At 44.9% G+C, this 26,167-nt stretch overlaps 1 protein-coding gene across 1 annotated transcript; it reads left to right on the top strand.

The window, feature by feature from the left end:
- The first annotated feature begins 630 nt into the window (after window positions 1-630).
- On the top strand, window positions 631-23,545 carry LOC147903205 (UDP-glucuronic acid decarboxylase 2-like). The gene is made up of 8 exons (XM_087372983.1): window positions 631-914; window positions 1,051-1,924; window positions 2,309-2,451; window positions 2,650-2,729; window positions 6,413-6,496; window positions 6,631-6,705; window positions 22,808-22,900; window positions 23,026-23,545. The coding sequence occupies exons 2-8, from the start codon at window positions 1,311-1,313 to the stop codon at window positions 23,245-23,247; spliced, it is 1,311 nt and encodes a 436-aa protein (XP_087229109.1). The 5' UTR covers window positions 631-914; window positions 1,051-1,310; the 3' UTR covers window positions 23,248-23,545.
- Window positions 23,546-26,167: the final 2,622 nt, after the last annotated feature.

Below are 26,167 nucleotides of genomic sequence, written 5' to 3'. Positions count from 1 at the left end.
TGGTTAGTTTGAGTGGGCTATGTGCAACTCCATAGGGTTGTTTTGTTAAACATTGTAAGGACTTTGTGAAGTTTTGTATTATAAAATAGGTGTTGTATTTTTGGGTTGGCCTGGGGGAGGTGTAATTGGAGATTTTGGGTTTAGAGAAGTGAAATTAGCATTTTCATTTTTTGAGATTGGTGTGAATTTATGGTGGAGCTTTACTTGGGGTTCTCTAACATAGCTTTGGCCAAGGATCCTGCCTGCCTAGATAGAGGTTTGAGGGTGTCCCTTGCTCCCCTTCCTCCTCCCATGATGCGCTCCTCCACCTTCTTCTTCTTCTTCTTCAACATAACTCTCTCCGCGGAGGGAGGCTTGATGAATGAATGCCATTCACTTGGTGTTAGTGAAGGTGGTGATGCTTGGAGGTTGAGAGGGGGGGTTGCGTGAGGGGAGGGGGTTTCGAGGGAATGGTCGGTTTTGCAAAGAAAGTCAAGAGAGTCGAGAGAGAGAGAGGGGGGGAGAGAGCAGTTTCATCTCCATCCCCATGCGCCCCATCCCCATCCCCATCCCCATCCCCATCCCGATGTGGAAGGAAGGGAGATACTTCCTTACTAGCATCACCCAGCTTAGCTTCCACCTTCCCCACGTCCTCCTCCTCCTCCTCCTCCTCCTCCTCATCATCTCGCTCTTTGCCTGCGTTGCCTCAATCCCTCCCTCCCTCGCTCCTTCCTCAGCCAGCGACTGGGAGTGCGTTGCGCCGCCTAGGAGACTACACCAGTCAGTCTCGCCTCTCTGTTTTGTGGGCGCAAGCGTGGTGGACGTGGGTTGAAGCGTGGACGTGCGGGGCCGCCCACGCACCTGCTCCTACGCCGGTTTGGCACAACCCATCATCCATCAGCGCCGGAACGACCTCCAAAAGCGCACCGCTGCTGGTAAGAACGGACAGCCACAGCGCCACCTTTTCTGTCTCTGTGTCTTCGCGGCCAGCACCGCACGCAACGTCTGCTGGGCATTCGATCAATCCAAGGTCCAAGAAAAGACTCATCTTTCCTCTCTCACTGTGTGCAGAGATTCTCTCCTCGTCGCATCCCGGACGACACCTGTTTGCCATACGGAGCGCGCAAAATTCGTGTCCTGCATCTGCGGCAGCGGGCCGTCACCTTTTCTTTGCTTCATAGGCCGCATTCTTGTACTGCGCCCGGCTACAATCACAGCTTCATCGCTCGCTTCGCTCTTCGATTCCAGCCTTGACCCTGTCAGCTTCTCATAGATCAAAGATAGTAACACACTCACAGTTTTGAATTAGATCCGATCTGCCAGCAAATGAGATGTTGAACCAGACGAACTTGAATCACAGGCGTCCCGAAAGCCAAGTGCCTGTCGATATGTACTTTCCAAAGCCCAACAAGTCCTGGCCTTGGTCTAAAGCTCTGGATTATTTGCTGCGGGAGCAGCGCCTGGTTTTCGTTTTCATCGGCATGCTGGTTGCCTCCTCCATTTTCGTTCTTCAGCCTCGGCTCCTGCACTTTGATCATCATCCTAAGAGCAGTTACCTTGAGCCAATTCCTGTTAAACACCGAATGTCCATGGAGAGACCAGTTACAGTCGCAAGGCACATGGGGAGTCTCGTAAGTCCAGGCGCCAAGATCCCCCTTGGTTTGAAACGTAAACCTTTACGAGTGGTAGTTACTGGTGGTGCAGGGTTCGTTGGCAGCCACCTTGTTGATAGGCTTATTGCCCGTGGAGACACTGTGATCGTGGTTGACAATTTTTTCACTGGGCGGAAAGAGAATGTCATGCATCATTTCGGAAATCCACAGTTTGAACTTATTCGTCATGACGTGGTGGAGCCGTTATTGCTGGAGGTTGACCAGATCTATCATCTTGCATGCCCTGCGTCACCTGTCCACTACAAACACAATCCTGTGAAGACTATTATATCCTCTCATCGCCTTCTTTAATCTACCGTAGGGAAATTGAGGTGCCTGAAGTCAGATCTGTAAAGTATTGTGGGCTTTTCTGCTAGGAGAATTCAGATGCTTTGAGCTGAGCCACGGGAAAGAAGTTGCTCTGCTGAGTCTTGATTGCCCATCAATTTTTCTGCGCACAGTACTTATTGGGGCCCTTCCACCAATTAAACGCTTCTTTAAGGATCTTGAGTGGTTTGATTTGCATTTAAAGGATGAACCATATTTGTTGTTTTCTTAGCTTTAACATCTTCCTAGATGTTAAATATGTTTTTGAACGTGCCTATGAGCAATCTTACAAGCGAGTTTTGTCGTGCTTTTAGTAAGCTTGCAGAATCCTTGATTCGTAACTACAAGACAAATGTTGTGGGAACACTGAATATGCTTGGGCTTGCAAAGCGAGTGGGTGCTCGTTTTTTGCTCACTAGCACAAGTGAAGTATATGGAGATCCTCTTGAACATCCCCAAACAGAGACATACTGGGGCAATGTTAATCCAATAGGTACTTTTTGTGCTTTCTTTGATTTATTCAATGTTTCTAGGTTTATTTAACAAGGATCTGGACTTTAGATCGGAATTTGTAAGTCTTACAAACGTATATACTATTTTAAAGAATTCTGTATAGTTTGTTGGAATGTATGTGTGTTGAGAGCGTTTATGGTATTTTCTGTTCTGATAGTTGCAGCATTTCTGTTAACAGGGGTCAGAAGTTGCTACGATGAAGGGAAAAGAACAGCAGAAACCCTTACGATGGACTATCACAGGGGCGCAAATGTTGAGGTATGCAGATACCTTTCTGTGGAGTCCTTTGATTGCGGCTAAATGTTCCTGATGTGCTTATGCATAAACCATTCGAAAATTGTTGTGCATGTTTTTGCGTTCATCATAGCTTTCAAGGCAGAGAAAATCAGAGATCTGCAGCAAAAACTGTGACGTCTTCAGCATCTACCAGAAATAAGATTCACTACCGCAAGAAATCCAGCTGAAATGCTTGTTCAATGAGTATAGACGTGGTCAACAGCTTTTCAGGGGTTGCCATATTGGACCTAGTGCATGTGGTGGGCCCTGGCAGATGTTAACATCCTTCAAATTGTATACCTAAATTAGAGCAAGGTTACACACCAAAGACCTAAGAGGCTCTATGCTGACCTTTCCTAGGGTGACAATGTGAGAGTGGTGCATGTGCGTGCATGTGTGAGAGAGAGAAAGAGAGAGAATAGGCTTATATCCAGATCAGGGATGCAATTCACAGCCAAGAGGCTGAACAAAGTGAGGAGGAGAATGCTGGACTGCCGAGTGTGGTGGAGGAGGGGGCCTTATATTGCCCCCAACAGCTGGTCGGCCCTATCCCAGGGTCGGTTGGGTCAGGTTAACCCAACAGGGAGCCCAAACTGATTCCCTACCCAGCCATTACCCAGGGCTTTTGGCCCCTGCCAGCTTGCCTTGATCTGGCCCTAAACTGGCCTATTTCTATACCTTACTCCGGGCAGGCACACCACAAAGAAGCCCTCACTCTCTACAGATGCCATAATGTAATACCCTCTCTGCAGCCCAAGGAGCACAATAATCTGAAGAAGCAAGCTGATGAAGATGCAACCATGGAGCCTCCAGCAGCGCACCTAGTGGATTCACCTCGGAGGGAGCACCAAATTGCCTGGATCCTCGAACCACAATGCTACCTCGAACAGCAGGTGAGATGTCCTCAGCTGTGATTTCCCATGCTAGTCTGCATTGAGTTCCCTGTGGGGTATACTGATATGTGGTACCCACCACGACCTGTACCCCGGGCCAAACTAGTCTTGTACCCAGGGTCTTTTGATCCCTGCCAGCTTGCCTTGATAAGGCCCTAAACTATCCTATTCCTACACCTTACTCCGAGCTGGCACACCCACTCGCTCACCATGAGATGCTATACTCTAATAGATGAGCCCATTGAGATATGGGTGTAGTTACAGCCTATAACAGGCAATATTGTGTCTGTGTGTGTCTATTCTTACCAAAAAAAAGAAAGTGTGTGTCTATCTTGCATAGCTTTTTGCTGAGACAACTACGTTTTAGGAACTTACCCATAGAGTGCATCATCTTGAACGCGCAACCAGAGAGCACTCTGCTCACTCTCGAGCACTGGAGGAAAGACACACAGCCTGACCCTAGGTTTAGTACATCTCCATGTCCCATACCAAGGAAGCTCCATCAGGGAAGCCCCATCCATGAGGGATGCATCAATCTAGCTCGTTAGGCATTGCCATGCTTCTAGTAGGAATCACTGTCAAGGTACTAAGCATTCTCTCCAACACCGAGCCCATGTGCCAAATTTCAATAATGTAGCCACAGTCCATGGCTATATTGAGCATACAGGTCCTACTACCTTCTAGACTCCATCTGGATATATTACTCTGGCTAGGATTACTCATTCTAACCCCCAAACTAGGGTCTCCGTTGACCCAGACGTGAGTCACTAGCTAACTAGGGTTAGCTACGTATGTAACATTCTTGCCCTTAGTATTTACATGGAAACAGATCCAGGAACTGCCCTCTGCTTGCTTGTTATATGCTGGACATGATTGCAATTTGCTCCCCTCTTCCTACTTCATATTTTCATAGTCTCACACCTTCCAAGCCCTCTGTGCATTATTCTAGCTTACCCACAATTAAGTTTGCAAGTTTGACCTGTTTCTTGCTCAAATTCTACCAGCGCTGTAGGAGTGGTTTTTGCACTGTTTGAGGCATCTAGCACTTGATGGGACCTCACGACTACACACCAGGTGAAATGTGATTTGCTCAAAGGAATTCTAGAGGTACCAAAACAGCTCTGTTTCGCTGCACCCTCTGTAGGAACTCTTCCTTTCTGCCACGTGCCTTTGTGGTAAGCTTCAGTAGCTGCTCAAGGCTGAACTCTCCTGCAATGTTGTGCTCCTGAGTTCACTGCTGGCAGAGCTTCCTCCTGTGCACCTTCTTATGCTCTCCTACAACCTGCAGGTATGTGCCTAGATGTGCTCTGGACTGCTGGGACTTCTGCCTGTAAGAACTCTTTCAGTGTTGTGAACTGTCCCCGCAGTGGGGCTATTTGTAGGGCTGTATACCCCCAGGACTGGCTGACTGGCCAGTCTATGGATCTCTACAGACCAGCCAACCATAACTGACAGACTGGCCGACCAGTCTGATCAGCCGACCTGGCAGGTCCAGTTCCTTAGCCTATATAAGGCCCTTCATACAGGCTTTCTGCTGGCTCTTTGCGAAGCCCATCTGCCGTCTTCTAGCCCTTGTACCAGATGCCATACGTGCTGTACTTTCTGACTAGTACCTGCTGTACCTGTCGACCATTACTTGCTGTCCCGCAGACTCGTACCTTGTGTACTGCTGTCAGCCTGCCTCTGGCTACCACGGCTTAGCTCTAATCTGCCGCTGTACCTTCTATGCAGCGCCTATCTAGTCCATGGCCTGCATCAGACTCTCTGAGACTCTTGCTCCATGTGCTCTTTGCCTGGGCTTCTGGATGGGCTCCTTCCGGCCCCACAGCCAGCCCATGTGGGCATTCTTTGGTGGTCCCTTTGGCTGCCCCAAACAAACCCTAACAGGGACTATTGTTTGCTGCCCATGTGGTAGCCATGTTGCGCAAGATATCTGAGCATTGTGAACGCTTTGTAGGACTTGGTGTCTAAGCATTTTCTATTGTATCGCAGACTGAGGTATCCATTGGCTGGTCCCCCAAATTAGCTCCTTTTGTATAGTTTTGGTAGGGGTCTGAATTAATTTAAGTAACCCATGTGTATCACATGCATCTAGAGGTGAGATATTTACAGATTTGATTGTTTCTCATATGACATTATAGCCTGTCCATATTTGAAGAGTTGTAGATCTTATATTATGCAGGCTTTTGAAGCAACTCAAATTAACCCTTCACTGGCCATTGCATTACCTGCCATGTTCAACAGCCGATCATATATGATCATACTAAAGTGATAAGGTACAGTGCAACTAGTATGACATTAGAGACAACAGAGAGAGGTGCTTAGTATTCGTTTGAAACTATCAAGACTGTAGATAAAGATCAGTGATTATAGGTAATTTAAAGACTTGCATTGGTTGGCTGATAGTTTTCTGTATGCAATAAGCTAAACCCACAATTATTTGAGCAGTTGTAATTTTTATAGCAGTAGAAGAATTGAGCAACTGTGGAATATTTTTGAAAGAAAAGGTTGGTAAGTTGCATGGCGTCTCCAGAAGTCTCATTAACTCATGCTTATTGCATACACATGTATTGGTATCCCCAGTATGTGAGTATTTAGGAGCTTGTTCGCCTTGCAAGGGTTGTGTATCTTGTGTTTGCAAATGCACCATGGTGATGCTCAAAGTTTTGTATTTGTTCCAGTCCTGGAAAGTTGAAGATCCATGCTGTAGTTTGTTTCAAAAATTATACTGTAGCTCATTTAAAATACCATATCTATTGGCAATTTCAACAGGTTCGAATTGCACGCATCTTCAACACATATGGTCCAAGAATGTGTATTGATGATGGACGAGTTGTCAGCAATTTTGTTGCTCAGGTCCCAGCTTCATGCCATCTTGGGTAGTTAGAAAGTTACAAAAATTTCTTCCTCAGTTTGAATCTTTTTTAAATTTTAATCTGGCTGAAACGGTCTAGTTTCTTTGCTCTGATCTGTGGTTCTTGCCTGACCAGGCCTTGCGAAAGGAACCCATGACAGTCTATGGTGATGGCAAACAAACAAGAAGTTTCCAATTCGTTTCCGATCTTGTAATACAAACCTTAGCCCTCTCTCTCTCTCTCCCCCCCCCCCTCCCCCTGCCCCTCCTTTACACAAAAGAGATTGGTAAAAGAGTACATGGAGGCCTTCAAAACATGTTTCTTCTACTCCAATCATATTTCTATTCAGAATCTTTATTTTCTTTGGTTCCGAAGGTGTAGAAGTTGGTTTACAATGTCAAATTGGAACTGTATAAGAGCTGTCTGACTCATCAGCTAGAGTTTGGAACTGAGCGGGCATATGGTGGGTTGTATCGGAGTTGTTTTGGTGTGAGCAGAGACGAGGTACAGGCGGGGGGGAGAGAGAGAGAGAGAGAGAGAGAGAGAGAGAGAGAGAGGTTCTTTTACTTACGTAGCAACAATGCCAAGGAGTTAGATTGACTCATCCGAAGCAATCCCTAGGAATCAAACACACGCACACCATGACATGAATCAAAGTCTCAACCACCAAGACCCATGCGGGTTTTACAAAACTTGGTGGGGAAGGATGGCTGATACACACCGAGAGAGAGAGAGAGAGAGAGAGAGAGAGAGAGAGAGAGAGAGATTTTTTTACTTCGTAGCAACAATGCCAAGGAGCGTGATTGCCTCATCCGAAGTGATTCCTAGGAATCAAAGAGAGAGAGAGAGAGAGAGAGAGAGAGAGAGAGAGAGAGAGAGAGATGTCCTTAGGAGGCCTCACAGGCCTATGGGACTTAGTATGTAAGAAATCCTAGATTTACTATATTTAGTAATGTGCTAAGGAACAGAAAGGAGACTGAGATAGCAGAGAACAAGGAATAATTGTATTGCTTGAATATCTGTAGGGTGGATGTGATGTCATTCATACAATTGAGCCTCTCTTATATAGAGAGTGAAGAGTCACACATGAAAAGGTTTGTACTCCAAAGGGTATGTGCATGAAGAGGTGTGTACCCCTTGTGAAGGGTGTGACCCTTGATGAGAGGGTACATTACAATAGGAATGTCTCTTCATCAGAATGTCTCTTGTGAAGGGTTATGCCTCATTAGGAACTGTCCCGTCGAAAAGGCAAGTGTCCCGTCGAAAGGGCATACCCTTCCACAAGTGTCCATTCATCAAACCATCCATAAGTCTAGAAAGAGAAAGGAATACGTCACAGATCGTGACATCCCCTCCCACTCAAAAGAAGACCCTGGTGGAGATAATGAACTGATGTAGAAAATATCATGGTAGATTCTGAAAATACTGCTGTAAAAGATCAGGGTACTGCTGTAAGTCTTCATCAGACTGCCAAGTAGCGTTGGAGTCGTCCAGATCTCGCCAAAGAACAATGAATTCCGTGATAAGTCGATGTCGAGTCTCTCGCTGTCGATGGTCCAGAATACGCTCAGGAATAAGGAGAACATAATCGTCTTCGATTTCTGGGACATAATCACCTGCAGGAGGAACTGCTTCATCGCCTGGAATGTACGTCTTTAGCCAAGAAATATGAAATGTTGGATGGATTTTACCCCATGATGGTGGTAATTCCAATTTATAACTTAAAGGTGAATTTTTCTTGACGATCCGGAAAGGTCCATAGTATCTGGGTCGCAACTTAGGAAACACAGACTTAACCGTCTTATAGCGATGTGGGGCTACAAATAATAGCACCATGTCACCAGTGTTAAATTCCAGGTGACGTCTATGTTTGTTGGCAGACCGTTGATACTGCTCTTGCGCTTTTCGCATATGATCCCGGACTTGTAGTAGAATGTCTTGCATTTCTTGAACCAGTTGATCAGCTAGGGCCACTCGATGTTAAAGTACAAAATTTGTTGGTACAATCGGAGTGTGTCCATAAGCTGCTTGGAATGGAGTCATGCTGATGGCACTATGGAAAGAGTTATTATAAGCAAACTCAAGGAGTGGTAGATACTCTTCCTAGGCTGCGAGGCGTGACTGAACATAATGTCGAAGCATTTCTTCCAGAACTTGGTTGACTCTTTCAGTCTGGCCATCTGATTCTGGGTGGTAAGCTGAACTGAACAGTAGAGTTGTACCCAAAGATTCGAACAGTGAAATCCAAAAGTGACTGGTAAACTTAGGATCTCTGTCGGATATGATATTCTTGGGTAATCCATGGTGTCGGAAGATGTGTTGTATAAAGAGTTTGGCTATGTCCGGGGCCTGTGCACTGCTTTTGCAAGCAACAAAGTGTGCCATTTTGGACAAGCGATCAACAATTACCATAATCTGAGTATTACCTCTGGAGGATCGTGGTAGTGTTGTAATGAAATCCATGGAAATACTCTCCCACCTTTCAGTTGGAACTGGAAGAGGCTGAAGAAGTCCTGTTGGAAGTCGTCGACTTGCTTTCATTTGTTGACATGATAAGCAAAATGTAACCATTTTGATGACATCTCTTTTCATCTGAGGCCAGTAGTATGTTGCACGGAGTAACCGATAAGTCTTATTGATGCCTGGATGGGCAGCATAAGGAACTACATGATGCTCTTTTAACAAAAGACGTCGAACATCCTTATCATGTGGTACACAGACGCGATCTTGATAATACAGAAGGTCGTCCGTATAAGAATAGGATGAGAAAATCTTTTGTTCGGAAGTCGAAGGTTGATCTTTTGAAAGAACCTGTACTGCTGTGCCGAAGTCTTAATCATTGAAATACTTTCCCTTGAATGAATTCGGAACATCCACAGATAATGTAGAGATTACCATGGCTGATGCTAGAGGTAACCTGCTGAGAGCATCTGCAACTACATTGCGTAGTCCTGGAATGTACTCAATGGTCATGTGAAAGTTGGCCAGAAACTCAACCCAGCGTGCTTGTCGAGCGTTCATGACTGGCTGAGTAAAGATGCACTTTAAAGAGTGATGGTCCGTTTTGACCACAGAGTCGGCTCCCATGAGATAATGTTTCCAAGAGCGATAAGCATGTACAACAGCAAGAAACTCCTTATCATAAACCGGATATCGGGTTTGGATATCAGAATGTTTATGGCTGTCAAAAACAGTAACTCTGCCTTCTTGCATCAAGACTGCTCCTGTAGTGATGTCGGAAGCGTCGGTCATGACCTCAAATGGAAGGTTGGGGTCAGCAATAGCCATAACTGGTGTGGTAGTGAGTGCTTGCTTGAGTTGTTGGAAACTATACTCTGTTTCGGGAAGCCACTGAAACACTGCTGTGCTTTTCAATAATTCGGACATAGGAGCTGCGATTTCGGAAAACTGATAGACCTTTGTATGGTAGAAGTTTGCCAATCCGAGAAAAGAGCGGACATCATGAACATTCTTAGGAGTAGGCCAGTTTCGGATTACCTCGACCTTCTTGGGATCCACAGAGATGCCTTGAGCGGAAATAACATGTCCCAAATATTCAAGTTGGGTCTTGAAGAACTCACTCTTCTCAATGTTGATGTAGAGAGAATTTGCGCGGAGAACTTCAAAAACTTGGTGAAGATGTTGTTTATGCTCAAGTAGGGATCTGCTGAAAACGAGGATGTCATCGAGGTAAACGATGACGAACTTATCGAGGAAAGGCCTGAAGATGTCGTTCATTAATGTCATGAATGTGGCCGGGGCATTGTTTAACCCAAAAGGCATGACCAAACATTCATAGTGTCCATACTTTGTTCGAAAAGCTGTCTTGTACTCATCGCCTTCTCGTATGCGTATTTGATGATAACCTGAACGAAGATCAATCTTGGAGAATTGTGTTGCATGTAGAAGTTGATCGAAGAGGTCATCAATGCGAGGCAATGGATACTTGTTTTTGATAGTGAGCTTGTTGAGGGCTCGATAGTCGATGCAGAGGCGCATAGACTTGTTCTTTTTTTCCACAAGTAGTACAGGAGATCCGAAAGGGCTGCGACTGGGCCGAATGTGACCTTTGTCGAGTAGTTCGGTAACCTGTCTTTGGATTTCTTCATTTTGAGTGTAAGAAACCCAATAAGGAGGTTTCGACGGTGGATTACTGCCGGGAATAAGTTCAATTGGGTGATCCACTGGTCGTCGGGGTGGCAACTGCTTTGGCAATTCCTGTGGAAAAAGGTCTAGGTAGGGCTGGAAAAAAGGTTGGTTGAGGTATTCAGGAGGATCCTTAGCTGGTGTCTCCTCTACTGCCGTAACCAACAGTAGTGAAGTCTTTACTTGGCGTTTACGAACCCACTTCTTTACTTGTAGGGCAGAGGCAACTGGGGTTGAAGGGGAATCCCTAGAACCAGTTAGCTCAATAAGTTTTCCCTGGTGGACAAACTGGATAGTATGGCTGCGAAAATTGATTGATGGATCATAGTCGTAGAGCCATTGTTGTCCGAGTATGACATCGTACCGAGAAAGAGGCATGATGTCGAAGTTCAACTTGTCCGTTTAATGTTGGATGCGAAAAGACAAGTTTTTGATCCTGGTATTGCACAAGAAAGTCGTTCCATTTGCAAGTTCAATCTGATAGTCCACGAGACTAGGACTAGTGGTCAACCGAAGTTTATCGGCCACAGAACTGGCTAGGAAATTATGAGAACAGCCACTGTCGATGAGGATGGTGACCGTTGTTCCACGAATCGATCCTTGAACGCAAAGTACTTGAGTGGCTAGGGAAGGTTCGGGGTTGCTGGCAAGGCTCAGGTGGATGGTATTCGCCATTCGAACAGCTTTGCCTTTCTTGTCTGGTGCTGAGGTAGCATCTTCTTTTTGGGAAGTGCTAGGTTCCATATTGGAATTTTGCTTTGGTCGCTCGGGACAATCGAACCATCTATGGTCGCGTGTACAGATGGTACAAAGTCCTTTTGAGCTGGAGTTGTTCTTCTTGTCAGTGGCCGCACCTTTATGTTGGGGATGTCGGTAATGACTTTGTGAAGAAGAAGAAACACGATCCTTGGGGGAGTGCTTCTGTTGGAATCCAGCAAATGATTTCTGAGGCTTTTGGGGATCTTGAGATTGTCGCTGACCTTGATTACCGAAGTTTTTTCGAAACCTGGTGTTATCTTGAGGGCGAGCACCTTAGGCCATAGGAGAGGTCTGTGTGCGAGTAGCACTCTGCTTCCCTGTGTTTAGGAAATCTGTAATGCGCTCTGCGTAAGCAATAGCGCCATCTGTGGTGGTGATGTTTGCTTTAAGAACATCAATGCGTAACGAGGGATTTAGGCCTGAGATGAAAGCATGAAGGCGATCATCCTCAGTTAAACCATCAATCTCCAGCACCAATGTGGTGAACTGAGAGATATAGGAAGACAGGGAACCCGTTTGCTCCAACTGTCGGAGTTTTGAACGTGCTTGGAAGTCCGCATTGGCAGGTACAAACTACTTACGGAGCACGTGTTCAAAACGTTCCCATGTTAACACACTTTTTCTGTCCTTTAAGCGTCTTTGCCACCATAGAAATGCTGTATCCTTCAGGAGGGAGGCTGCCAAGGTGATCTTTTTGCCTTCCGTGAGGTCAACAGTGTCAAAATACATGCGCATTTTAGCGAGCCATTGGTCAACTGTTCGGCGATTGCGTTGACCAGTGTAGGCTTCCGGAAGTTTGACGTCAAGTCTTTTAGTTTTGGAAGCTTGAAGTAATCGGTAGAGGGCACGTAGTTCAGTGTTTTCTACCTCTGGTGGGAAAGAGTCCGCATCGTCGTCTGGTTGCGTCACGTCATCCTCTGTATGTGCGGGACTTCGAGAATCTTGAAGTTGTTGAACTTTTTGAACCAAGTCGGAGATGCTGTCCTGAAGCTGAGTTGCAATAGTGATTCACCTTGGACGTTGCCTTCAGGGGTCTTTTTGGGACTTGATTCTTTAATCTCTGGAGAGGCTTCACGCGAGCAGTGCGACATGTCGGAGATCCCTGTGAGAAAAGCGCGAACTTGCGCTCTAGTTTGTACCATTCTTGGAAGAGGATTCGGGCTGCTCCCTGAGGTTGCTCATGTTGGAGGGGGCAGGCGAGGCAGGATGGAACCACCCGTGGAAATCTGGTAAGGGAGGTCCTGTCGGAGGTAACACTGGAGATTCTGAAAATGGTGTTACTGCTCGTGATAGGACAGGGGTAGGTAGCAGAGTCCACGGATCTGAAAAGGGATAAGGAGCTGCTGTCGGAAGTGGAGGATATCCAGGAGAGGGAGTGCCTTCAGAGTGTAAATACTGACTTGGAGAAGGTACAACCTATAGAGGAGGATATCTGGGAGCTGAAGGAGGTGGAGAGTACCCTGGAGATGCCGAAGGTGAGGGGTAAAATTCTCTCCAAAAATGGACAGTAAACTCTTGAGGAATATCGTGTTCCGGATATCTTCGTGTCTCGTGGAACACAACCTATACTGTGCTGAGGAAATAATGTAACTGAGGTGCCTCACGCAGAAGGTAGAGGATGTGGTCCAAGTCACTCGGAGGGCACGTGACACAGAAGACCCAAGATGCAAAGGCTCCGAAATGGGCTGGCTGTGCAATTTGAACACGATATTGTGTAGTAGCAGATGCCTGAGGTGTCCTTGAAACGCCGGGTGAATTACCAGGGGTTTCCATGCTTTAATGTGGATTCTTTCATTTGCTGTAATTTGTTAAAGAGAATCCTTAAAAGCAGATTGGAAAGACTCCACCTGGCAATACTTTAATCTGCCAAGTTATTGCGTAGAAGAAGGCTGCAAGTCGGTGTCCGGAGATCCATGGTGCAATGGTTTGTGAGGAGTGCTCGATACGTGTCTGGTCCGGGCTGTCAACAGGCTGTCTTCATCGCGCGAATAGCTGCAACTGGTGCTGATTTTGCAGGGCCCAATAAATGGCGAAACAAGGGCTGCGGGCTGTCACTGGCGAGGCTTAGAACATTGCCCAGGGCTGGACTGCGCAGGAAAAAGGCAGGAGCGAGGCTTGGCTGGCAAGGACTGCGCAGGAAAGAGGGAGGGCTGGCAAGGCCAATGATATGGCAGGGGGGGGGCTGGTCATGCAGATATAGCGCAGGTCTGATGCAGGCTGGCTGACCGTACGGCTGTACGGTGCAGGCTGGCTGACCGTACGGCCTGTACGGCAGACTGGCGGGAGGTACCGTACGGACTGTACGGTTGATTGCGCAGGAAGAAATGGCGAGGGTGGCGCAGGCTGGTGGCTGGCCGTACGGCTGACGCAGGCTGGTACGGAAATCCGTACGGCTGACGCAGGTGCTGCGCAGGGCTGGCCGAAAATTCGTACGTAGCAGTTTTTTGGGGAAAAGACTGCGACGATTCGTTGGGCTGCCTAATGGGTTAGTTGCCCCAAAAATTAAATGGGGGGTTTAGTTAACCCTAGGTAGCTAGGGTAAACCTAGGGGTAGGGGATGGGTTTATTTTTTTCCTTTTTTACCCCTCTAGGTACCCTTTTGTAGGTACTTGGGGCCTAGGAGGTGTGCCTATTCGAAGGGGTGTGACCCTTGGAATAGGTGCACCTGTTCATGAGGGGATATGTCCCTATTGTTAAAAGGAGTGTGACCCTGCATGAATAGGTATGTCCTTTTGTCCACGATGGGGTATGTCCCATGAGTGAGGAGTCGAGACTCGTCACCAAAAGGTGTGTCCCATGGTGGAAAAGGTGCGTCCCTTGGTTTTGGGACAGCCCAAGCACCTGAAAAGACACGATTTTGGTCGTGTCCATTCACATCAACTTGTGATGTGAGGGAGATGGAGAGGCTAGGATGACTTTAGGCCGGGTAGGCGTTTAAAAATTTTACGCTCATCCTCTCCATCTCTTCCATGCACAATGTGCACGGATGTCCTTCTAGCGGAAAAGATGTATCAGATCAACGCTAGAAGGTGGGGGGGCATTTCCTACAGGCAGGAGCGAATTTTGCTCTGATACCACTGTAAGAAATCCTAGATTTACTATATTTAGAAATGTGCTAAGGAACAGAAAGGAGACTGAGATAGGAGAGAACAAGGAATAATTGTATTGCTTGAATATCTGTAGGGTGGATGTGATGTCATCCATACAATTGGGCCTCTCTTATATAGAGAGTGAAGAGTCACACATGAAAAGGTGTGTACTCCAAAGGGTATGTGCATGAAGAGGTGTGTATCCCTTGTGAAGGGTGTGACCCTTGATGAGAGGGTACATTACAATAGGAATGTCTTTTCATTAGAATGTCTCTTGTGAAGGGTTATGCCTCATTAGGAAGTGTCCCGTCGAAAAGGCAAGTGTCCCGTCGAAAGGGCATACCCTTCCACAAGTGTCCATTCATCAAACCATCCATAAGTCTAGAAAGAGAAAGGAATACGTCACAGATCGTGACATAGTACACCAAGTGAAAATAGCTCATACAAGCCTCGAAAGACCAAAGCAAAGGGCGCACTAGGGCCCTTGTGTTGGAATAGGGTTGGCCACCTCGTGTTGGAATAGGGTTGGCCACCTCCCCACCTAGTGGAGCACGCGGGCTCAGAGATCAAGAGGTGCGAGGCGAGAACATTTTGGCATTTTATTGTGTCGAGTTTGTGGACGGATGGAAATATGTAAGTGTTGCTTCTATATTTGTCTTGATGCACAGTCTGTTTGCTGGCTTGCACACACATGAATGGTGTGATGATTCCAGAGTGAAACTTCTGTGTATAATTCCTGTCTCATCTATCAGTCTTCTGTTTCGGGATACCCTTTGGTGGACTTTCGTTTTCTAATACCTTGCTGAGTGCTATACTAGCCTTTAGCTCAAGAGGTCCAACAAAACTCAAATACAAACTGAAACTGAAAGCTGTAAGTTGAGACTCAGAAGCCGAAACCTAGCACCGTGGTGGCTCTTCGGTTGGCTGACAGGATATCATGGATCTGTGTCTGTCGAGCTGTCTCGCACTGTGGCAGGGAACATGGTCTCCTTGATCTCTGGATCCGATGTGTTATGTCAAGAGTGATGCCTCGTCTCTAGCAGTCCCCTATGAGGAGAGTGAGTTAGGCCGGACCTTGATCGCATGTGCTCTAGTCACTCTCTGATCCATACTGCCCTCATATCCGCTAGCTACTCCTCCTCCACTGTTGATGTATAGAGCGTATATAGATGGATGTAGAGTGTGGGTTATGTCTTGATGATGTGGAAGCTTTAAGGTATGTGTGTGAAAGGTCTTAAGGACCTTCTTGTAAATGAGGTGTAGAGAAGAGTCGTGTGTGTAATGAAGAATGGCATCCTGGTAATACTGCAGCATAGTTCATGAGCATCTCACCCCTCTTGTGTGTTATGTGTGTTTCCCCAACATTGTGGTATTAGAGCCAACACTTGTTGGAAAGCTTCTCCATTCTGTGTCATGCCTATTGGAAACACTTGCTTCAAAAAAAGAGACTTGAGGGAGAAGCTAAAACTGCGTAGAGTGCTTGGAATGGTTGAGGTGAAAGGTCTTCCAGTTTTGAAGCCAAAGAGCTACAAAGAAGTCATGATTGAGACAAAGGCTAGTAGATAGAGAAAGAAAGAGACATGTGATTGAAAAAGGGAAAGCAAAGATGCCAATCCCACAGGATGAGAGAAGATTTGAAGCAAGCTGTGGTAGCTAGGAATCATGAATGAGATTCCGGCAGCTTTTGGAGACTCATACCATACTAGGCACAGGTGTGGCGTACGAGCGTTTCAAGCTGTTTTACCCACAAGCAGTCTGCAGAATCCACCCAAACAATACAGGAAAGCTGGACCAATACATTAAAGTTTCTGAGCGGACTGGAACGAAACTGAGTGATCTCTTTGAAGGAAATAAATTGAAGAGATGATATACTGCAGATACTTTCCAGTATAATTGCTGTTTGTTTGTCTAGATGCTGAGTTGAGTGTCCTGGACAGATTTGTGGAGCAACGAGTGGATGCAATCATTGGATGCAATGATTGCATCCAACTTCCAAGGTCTGTCTTACTTGAGCTTGTGAGTACTAGCAAGGTTTCAAGAAGGTAAAAAATTTATTGCTCATGTGCTTGAGACCAAGAATTTCACATAAAAACCATTAACACAAATTAGGGGGCAAGAAAGTGCCTAATACCAGAGGTTGAATGCTTGGATGGTGAAGTGTGGATGCATTTGTGCAGTTTTGTTAAGGCCTAACCAGTAAAATTCATGTTGGAGGATGATATGAGGGTGTGAATACCCATTATTAAAGGTGTTTGATGCCTTTAAAAAAGGGTAAATTTCTGTTTTGCAAGCTATTGCAAGTACAAGTTTGGGATGCTTTTGAGGGTCGTGTGATGCCCTGATATATGCATTTACAGAAAGTGGAAAATGCTATGGTTGCCTTGGCAAATGCGTGGTTTGATGCCCTCTATAGGATGCCAAAAATTGATGCTCTTGAATGCTAAAAAATAGAGCAAGTTTAGGCACTTGTGGCAAAGGGCAATGTGGCTCACATGAAGTGATTGGAAATTGGTGTGCAGAAAATTCGAAAAAGTGCCAATACTTTGGGTGTTGTCGAATTGCATTAGGAAGCAATTATTTGCACAAGGCTTGTGAATCAATCTGGGCTGAAACTCTCAGATTACACAAATTGTGGGTGAGAAACTTTCGAAAGACTACTATAGTATTTGGTCCTATTGCATGGAAAATTTCCATATGGGCGAAGGAGTATGGGTTTTGATTACTGGTGAAGATGAATGCTCCGAATTGCCATGAGAGGAATCAACAGAGGAGGGAAAATTGGCTAGATAGGACTTGGGTTGAGAAGTCCAGGAAGGTGTTGCATTAGATATCAATATGCATTTCAGAAACTCTCATTCCACATATCAAGAAGGCCAACACTCCAAAAGAAGCTTGCGATATAATTCAGAAAATGTATGGTACAACCACTGCAGCAAGAAAAATTCAGCTTAAGCAAAGACTCCATGGAGGTAATGTTGGATATGCTCAATGCCCCACCCTCCTGGTAACCACTAGTGGTCCAAGGTGCTCAAGTTGTAAGGATCCCATATGAGGAGAAGCCATGTGTGAGCCCGGGACACTGGATGGATCTTGACTTGCATGTTAGATGAGGTCTATCTATCAATGAGACCGTTGATGGTAAAAAGGTGATTGTGTGGGAGCCATCCAATACACCTTGGAAAACTTCTCTTTTGAGGATTTGAATCTAAATAAGCTCCATTATATACAACTTAAAACTTCGTTGGATTGCTTCTTAAAAGTAAAAGCTTCCTTTCAAAGCAAAGAAGTCTATCTAAATAAGAAACTCTTGATTTGTATTTTTACTTCTCCCTCACTTGACAAGATAGGCTTAAACTATTTTGAAGTCTCTTGAAGTAATGGATTCTTTCCCTCATTTTGTGAGAAGAATTTGGAAGCATCCAATAGTAGCTTGGAAGTATGTAAAAACTTTAGGACAAAAGGCTTTCAACTATGGAGAGATAGGTAAAAGGCTTTCAGAGCATTCAAAATCTTCTATCCTTAAAGAACCTTGTTGTTGTAAAAGTAAGAGATTCCAAAGCTTTATTGATGCTGATTTAGGACATGTAGTCACAGCTGATACCTCAATTTTGCTTTCTAGTAACCTAAGAGACCTTTTCATGAAAGGCATGAAATTTCGATTATACTCTTTTAAAGAGTCTTGCCTTTTAAAAGCTATCGATAAGGGAATCTCAAAGTTTGTTTTGCAATTAGAAGAATGTTTAGGAGTTAAAAATATCTTATCAGAATGGAAAGGGAAGATTTTGAAGAAAGTTGCTTTGAAACTAGAAGAAGTCCCTTCGGTTAATTGCTCGAAGAAAAGTAACCATCTTTCTAAAGAAGATGAAACTTTTCTTCGAAAATTCCATAGGAATTTTGCCATTTCTTATGTGGACAAATGTTCCAATAACTTTGTTTTTATTTGCAAAAAGTTTTACTTAGAATGTCTTTTGAGAGAAGTGAACTCGTCTGCCAAAACTCCTCTGCCAAAACTTACGCCCCTGCCTTAGTTTCTCAAAAGGATTTGATCTCAAAACATCAGAGTTTGTGCAAGTCTTCTAGGTTTGTTTGCAATCCAAGCATACCTTTTCTTTGTGCTGTTTGGAAGTTTCACAAAACTCCCAAAAAGCCACCTAGTGTCCATAAAGAGGCAGATGTCCCCTTGCACTCAAACTGGATTTTAAATGACTCCAGATCAGATCTTCCAGCTAGTAGCTCTTCACCTAGTATCTGTCTAGATCGCCATCTAAGCTTCACTGTGGGAGCGTACAAGTGGACGAAGCCATCATCTGTACTACATCAGTATTGAAGGAAAATTTTGTTCCTCTCTAGTTTGCTGTGTACTCTATTCTTTGTTCAGTTTCTGTTCCGCTGCGTCATGTAATTTAACATGGTATCAGAGTCCAGGTGGCTCTAAGGATCGAAGAATAAAAGAGAGGCGAGGGCTTCAACAACATACGGAGTGATGGCAACAGGAAGCTCGAGTTCAGCAACTGCTGCTGCACTAACAATCTCGACGTTGAGGATTCGCCCACCAGCCTTCACTGAAGGCAAGCTAGATGGTACGAACTACACTTTGTGGAAGTTTAAAATTACTGCTATTTTGGATTCATATGAGCTTTTGGAGACAGTATTGGGGACTGACCCAGAACCACAAGGAACCCCCGACCCAGCAAATCCAGGGAGTATGATACCTCCTAATGCCGATCTTCTACGAGCTTAGAAACGCAGGAACGCAGATGCTCTGTGTGCCCTGGTTACAAGTACTACTGATAGTGTTTTAACCTTAATTCAGCGTACATCTAAGGCAACTGTGGTATAAAACATATTGAGGAGTCAGTATGAGACGCGGAATTAGACAAGGATTCAGAACTTGGAGAATCAGCTCGCAGCTGAGAAGTTTAATGAAGGAGAGATAGAGGAGGCATTCATAACCCGAATAAAAAATGTGCGTGATCAAATGGCTAGTGCTGGGATACAAAGGACTAGCGAAGAACTAGCTCGGCGGTGTCTCCGGATATGTCCACCAAGGTTTGATGGACTAGTAACAGCACTTAACACTCAGGTGAGACCCCAACCATTGTCATTTGAGGAGTTCTGTGCTTTACTTATGGAGGAGGAATTGAGGCTTAAAGCTTGAGATGGAGGCGGCAATGGGGATGCCGCGTTCTCTGCCACTGCGAAAGGCAAAAGTGGCTCCTTCACCAAGGGTGAGTTCTCTACTAGTGGTGACAAAAAGAAGAAGGGCGGCAAGAAGAAGTTTCAAGGAGAATGCTTTTATTGCAAGAAAAAGGGCCATGTGATTGCAGATTGTCGGGTCAAGAAAGCAGATGAAAAGAATGGTATCTTGAAGAAGACAGATAAGGGAAAAGAGACAGCTAACACAGCGGAATCTATTTGTGGCCATTGAGGAAGAGTGTTCCTCAGTTTAAGAAGTCTCAACCACTGATTCATGGGTGTTGGATAGTGGTGCCTCCCGTCATAGAAGGGTCTATATTGTTCCATGCAACCTCTACAAGAACCCATCACCGTGACGGTTGGAAATAACGCAAAATATCTTGTTGAGGGTACAGGTACGGTTTCATTTGTTTCTGTAAATGGAGATGTTAAGAAACTATCTAATGTGTTGTATGTTCTACAAATCAAGAGAAATCTGCTATCAATTGCTTCCATAACTGACCTTGACCATGAGGTGAGTTTCAACAAGACATGAGAAAAAATTCTGGATAGTGCAGGCAATCTTGTTGGCACAGGAGTAAGGAGAAACAACCTGTATGAGCTAAGTGCTCTTACAGCCACTGCTGGAGTGGGCACAAGCAGACTTTGGCACGAAAGATTTGGTCACATCGGATTTGCAGTACTGAAGGAGATACAGAAGTAAGGTATGGTTGCTTACTTACCTGCAGTAGCAGAAATCAAAGAACCGTGTGAAGCTTGCATGATGGGCAAGCAACAGAGAAAGGCATTCCCACAAGAAAGCAAGAATAGAGCAAACGCTTCTCTAGAGTTGGTGCATGTTGACTTGTGTGGTAAGATGCCTACACAGGCCTTGAGGGGATCTTCCTATTTTTTATTGATTGTTGATGACTATAGTAGGAAGATGTGGGTGTACTTTCTTCACGAAAAGGCTCAAGCTTTTGGTAAATTGAAAGAATGGCCATAGCTTGTTGAAAATGAAACAGGGAGAAAAGTGAAAAAATCAAATTGGATGGTGGTGGTGAGTTTGTTTCTACAGAGTTTGGAGGTTTTTGCAAGAGCAAAGGGATCAAGCGACAAACAACGACACCACATATGCCTCAGTAAAATTCGGTTGTTGAACACCGAATGCGGACCACCGTGGAGATGAGGAGGTGTATGTTGAAAGGTGTTAGACTGCCAAACCACTTTTGGGCTGAGGTTGTCAATATTGCGGTTTACATCCTTAATCGCAGCTATACAAAGGCACTCAAAGGTAAAACACCACATGAGGCTTACAGCAATAAGAAGCCATCTGTCTCCCACTTCAGAACGTTTGGGTGTGAATGCTATGCGCATGTACCAGAGAAAGAGAGAAACAAGCTATAATCAAAAAGCACCAAATGTATCTTCTTAGGCTATTGTGATGAGCAGAAAGCCTATTAGTTGTATGACCGAGAGGCAAAGAAGATCATAGCGAGCCGCGATGTGTTCAGGGAGCAGTCACATGCAGTGGATGCAGAGAAGAGCTCTTCCACTTTATCATCAAGTGAAGAGGTAATTCACTAAATCCCTCATAGGAGGAACTGGGGGTGTCTCACACCTCTTAGAAACCATTGATAAAAAGAAACTAGTAAGCAACACAAGAAGGTCCTTGTATTGGGAGTAGCTCATCATGTCCTACCCTGTTGTGTATTGGCTATGAGTAGTTTGACCTCCATGTGGGACCAACTCGGATCATATTGGAAATCTTCAATATGTTCGAGACTACCGCTGTCATCCGTCCTTCTCTCTGTAGTTTGTACTTGTGGGTGACATGAGGCAGCTTGGCATCGAGATACCGTAATGATAGTCTCTTGGATGGGAAGGGTGCTCGTAGCATGTGTCTAGACCCGGCGTCCTTGAAATTAGGGTCTTGGCCCCGTCTCACCCAACCACATCTTCTCCTATGAAGAAGCAGCCCTGTGATCTCTTGTAGTTTGGGGCTATTACTCATGGCAGCTCTCACGAGTCTAGACCTGAGTTGGATGACCTTGTGTACGAAAATGCGGCACATCTGTGGTCTGGGTATGCCCATGTTTGTGTCAGTCCTGCCACCGCCATTTGTATGCCCATGGTCACTTACTGATTGGCTATTTAGTTTGCGCAGGACATTGACCACACTTTGGACTACTACGCCTGTACTTACAGTGCTGATTGTCCTAACTAGGCATGGCTAGCTCATTGCTACCATTGACTATTGCTCAGTCTCTTATTTCTTAACCCAAGGCAACCCTTAAACGGAGACCAACTCCACATTACAAGCATTGTAACAACTGAGTATATGTTTGGTTGTGGGCAACTTTTCATCACAATGGGGATTGAGTCCTAGATTGCTCAATAGGGATCTTCTGGTTTGGCAAGAGGAACAGCTGGTTGACATTTTGGCATTTGGGTATAAGAGTCTGTGGACACATTGTAGGCAAGAGACAATAGATTATCCCTCTTTCCAAGCCTCTAAATTTCAAGAGACGATGTGCTTCTTGTGGGCTGCTGGATCTTGTAGAGATAGAAAGTCATAGTGGGTGTTTCTTTGCCAGGAGATTTAGCACACTTTGGTGGGCAGTTTGATAGATATCGTGATGCTTTAGGAGGACATGTTTCACCGCTGGGGTGGTAGTCTTCTCCCTTGCTGTAGTGGATGCAGGGAAGTTTCTTACACCCCGATATGCACTTGCTCTGAAAGATTAGATGAGAGGACAAACAAGACCACTTTAATAGGTTTTCAACAAGAATGAATTGAAGATGAAGCCCATGCCGCACCTTATTCAACAAGAATGAAACCCATGCCATACGTTATTCTCACATTCGTATATGTGAGTGCTTCATCATCTTGAAATCGGCAGGCTGTTATTTATATAGCTTTTCAGAGCAGTACGTGAAAGTTTAGGCTTGATGGTTGTCGTCCTGTGAATGCATTTTGACTTTTCTGTATTTATAGCGAAGGACAATGGTTATGATCTATAAGTTGCGTATTGGATCTTGGTATGCATCTCGTTCCAGTTCCTTCAACCCATCCCTTTGCTCTACTCTAGACAGTTTTATAGAATGCTGGGATTAATGTGGCTTTAATTGAATATCTGAAGGTTGAAGGTCTAATGCGGCTAATGGAGCACGAACATGTTGGACCATTCAACCTTGGGAATCCAGGGGAGTTTACAATGCTGGAGCTTGCTGAGGTGGGTATCTGCTCATTTCCAGCTATCCTATGAAGTTCAACAAGATCAAGTTTATGCTTTGCATTTGTCTTGATGCTATATATCTTTGCAGATATCCAAAACAATTAATAAGTTGTCACTTTCAGGTGGTGAAAGAAACTATTGATCCAAAGGCTACGATTGAGTTCAGGAAAAATACTGAGGATGATCCGCATATGAGGAAACCAGATATTTCTAAAGCAAGGAATCTATTGGGCTGGGAACCTAAAGTTTCTTTGAGGGCAGGGCTTCCTATGATGGTTGAGGATTTTCGACAAAGAATATTTGGTGACAAGAAGGAAGGGAGCACAAGCGAGGGGATGATATGAATTAGTTTAAAATTGAGGGGACATCCTTCGAATTAAGTAGTGTCCACTATAAATAATTACTAATGATAGTTAAGGTGAGGTAATCGTGGCTCACACACATTACTTTACATGCTAAGAGAAATGATCATACAATTATAAATTTCATTTATTATTGTTGAAACAATATTTCTTCATGGAGAGGAACATGCGACATTTCCTGGCCAGGTGTGAAATGTCATTTCGAGGGTTGTATACCACTGCACATGTTGGTATAAAATTTTCATGTTGCCTTTTTGGGGGCAGTCTTTAAAAGCTGGTATGCTGTGTACAGGCTGGGTCCCATTCATTTTATTATGTTTCTAGTCTTTTCAAAATGGCAAATGAGGGATTACAGCGGAGGTGGGAGAGTATTCTCCATCCCAAAATCTCTGCAAAACCCCCCCAAAAACCACAGAGGCGAAGAGAAACACTCGATCAGCAACCTGTCGAAACCCCAATGATGAAACAACACAAAAGCCTACTTCTAAAAGAATGATCGAAAATGTGAAGCCTTGCCCAAAACATCTGCAAAATAGGTTATCCTTCAGCAACATTCCTTCAGCCAAAACAGAACTTGAGGGATCAACAAAGGGTGCTTGAACCATCACACTATTTGGAGGGAGAACAGAGTGCATCGTGACACAAGACACCACCATGACACACACAGCACGGAACAAAAATTCCCTATTGCAGGTGCGAACTGACTCCTAGAACCTTGGGGCGAAGCGCTCCAAGAAACACTTTCAATTTGTGGATGTAGTCAAGTGTTTTGCATATTGACTTTCTTGTAGTCTTTACATGAAAATACATGACTATGTTATCCTCAAGTGAATACAAGCTAACGGTAGTGGTGGTGCCCTCCATTGGTAGCAACCTAGGGTCTGATTGGTAAAATGGAAGAAAGAGGACTTTGCTTCATTTGGCCGTTGATTGTTAGGTCTAGGCTAAAGGGGAATTGGAGGAGAGAAGAGAGAGCAAGGTTAAAGGAAGCAATGGGGGGTGTGGGGAGTGTTGAGCAAGAAGCTTAGCATGGCCCTTGCTCAAAGTGAGGTTGAGGGTGAGCGACGAGGAGGCTAGGGTGCGGGATTGGCAAGCCAAGGTCTATTGAGTGACCTAACTCAATAGTTGGTTGTTTGATTCAAAAGGCCACTTATCGCAAACACATGTTGGTTAAAACCAACCAAGCCTTGGCTCAAATTTGTGCAATGTTGCCCTAATCTACGAAATGCCATGTCGTGTAGAAGTTGGTGCCATAGGGATGGCTTAGTGGTGTCTTTTGTAGATCAACAAGACATTTTACAATCATGTCAAAACCTTACTCATTGATGTAAGGGATTATAATGCCCTTTTGCCTTGGGAAGGAACTTGTAAGCACCTAAGGCATAACAAAGAGTATCAATTAATCCCTATGCCAACTTGTGGTGTTATTTTAATAGGCACGATTGATTTTAACTGCAAGTTAAAAATGTTACCCTTAACTGCCTCAATCACACATTTGTTTAATTTTGGGCTTCTCTCTCTTCCTCTCTCAATGATATTTTTCCACAAAGGTTGGAATCTCAACTTGTCTAAATTGGATCCCAGAGCCAAACTTGCCTTTCAAGGTGCAGTGCTCATGTTGCAAAGTTGAGCAAAGTGGTTGAAAATGGCATTCATATAGTTAATGGGAAAGGTCTCATAGTTGGGTATAGCACAATTTGAATGCATGAGGCATCACAAGATGAGCTAAGTGGTAAGATTTTGGAGAGCCAAGCACCTTGGTCCTTGATGACATTAATTTTCACATGTGGTAGTGATGGATCAAGAAGCCGCTTGTGGGAAAAAAGTTGGGGAGGCTTGTTGTTTGGGAGATGCATGCACTGGTTGAAGTAGGGAACACAAGCAAGAATAAAAGCATATGATAATCTATGTGCCATAGCCTTAGACATGCTCATGGCATGCTTGAAGAATATGATCTTGGTGCTGATGCATGTGAGAAAAGTTTGAGCTGTGAGCAAGTGTTAAATTTCCTATACGAGGGAAAGGCATTAGTAACCCACCCTAATCTCAAGTCATATTTGCCAAAAAATGTATTCTTATGGACTAGTTAAAAATAAGGTGGCCTTGAGATTGGAGAGTGACTTTGAGGGCTGCTCCCATAATTTGAAAGACCATGCATAGTGCAAAATTTTGGCAATCAACGCCAATCATATGATGTCTAAGAACCTTAGGATTATAGAGCTCCCCATGAGGACGAGCTATCAGGCTCTAAGCCAACATACCTGCCCTTGGCCAAAATGGGAGACCTTGACATGCTCACTTAGCAAATTTGAAACTATTCATGCAACATACCCTGAAGATGTTGTCGAGGAGGAAGGGCAAGAAGCCATAGCAGTATTCAACTCCACCACCCTCAGCAGAAATCCCACTGCCACCTCCTGCAAATCCCGCCCACCAACCCCCCCACAGCAACCCACCAATCCCGTCCGTCCCCCACCACCCCACACAAACCTCTCTGAGTACTCCTCCATTGCCTCCAACAAAAGCTCTGATCAGCATGGGACCTCCCAGTCCATCTCCTCCAACTCTTTTGTCGACCTTCTGGATGAGGCACTCAACACGCTCCTCAAACCGGCACATTTTAAACCTACGCCCATTGATCTGTCGCCCGTAGGGACTGCTTAATAGGAATGTATGTTTATGGATGACGATGATGTCCCTCCAGCATGCCCTCCCATCCCTACCCAAAGATGTCCAATGGCAACCCGATTTGCAGTCCTACCCGATAGCACCCTAATGCATCACTAGAAGACTCAGCTCAAAGGCACTCGCCTCCACCTCTATGAAATTGTGGAAGTTTTCCCCACTCAGTTCATTACCCAATCCTTCAACAACTGTTAGCGGACCCATCCGAAGCGCACAT

Source organism: Dipteris shenzhenensis, chromosome 3 (assembly GCF_047967505.1).
Source record: "Dipteris shenzhenensis isolate YYH24624 ecotype China chromosome 3, Dip_SZ_1.0, whole genome shotgun sequence".
NCBI classification, from domain to species: domain Eukaryota; kingdom Viridiplantae; phylum Streptophyta; class Polypodiopsida; order Gleicheniales; family Dipteridaceae; genus Dipteris; species Dipteris shenzhenensis.
Note: the sequence above shows the minus strand (reverse complement) of the source record. Positions and strands in the feature narration are given on the sequence as shown.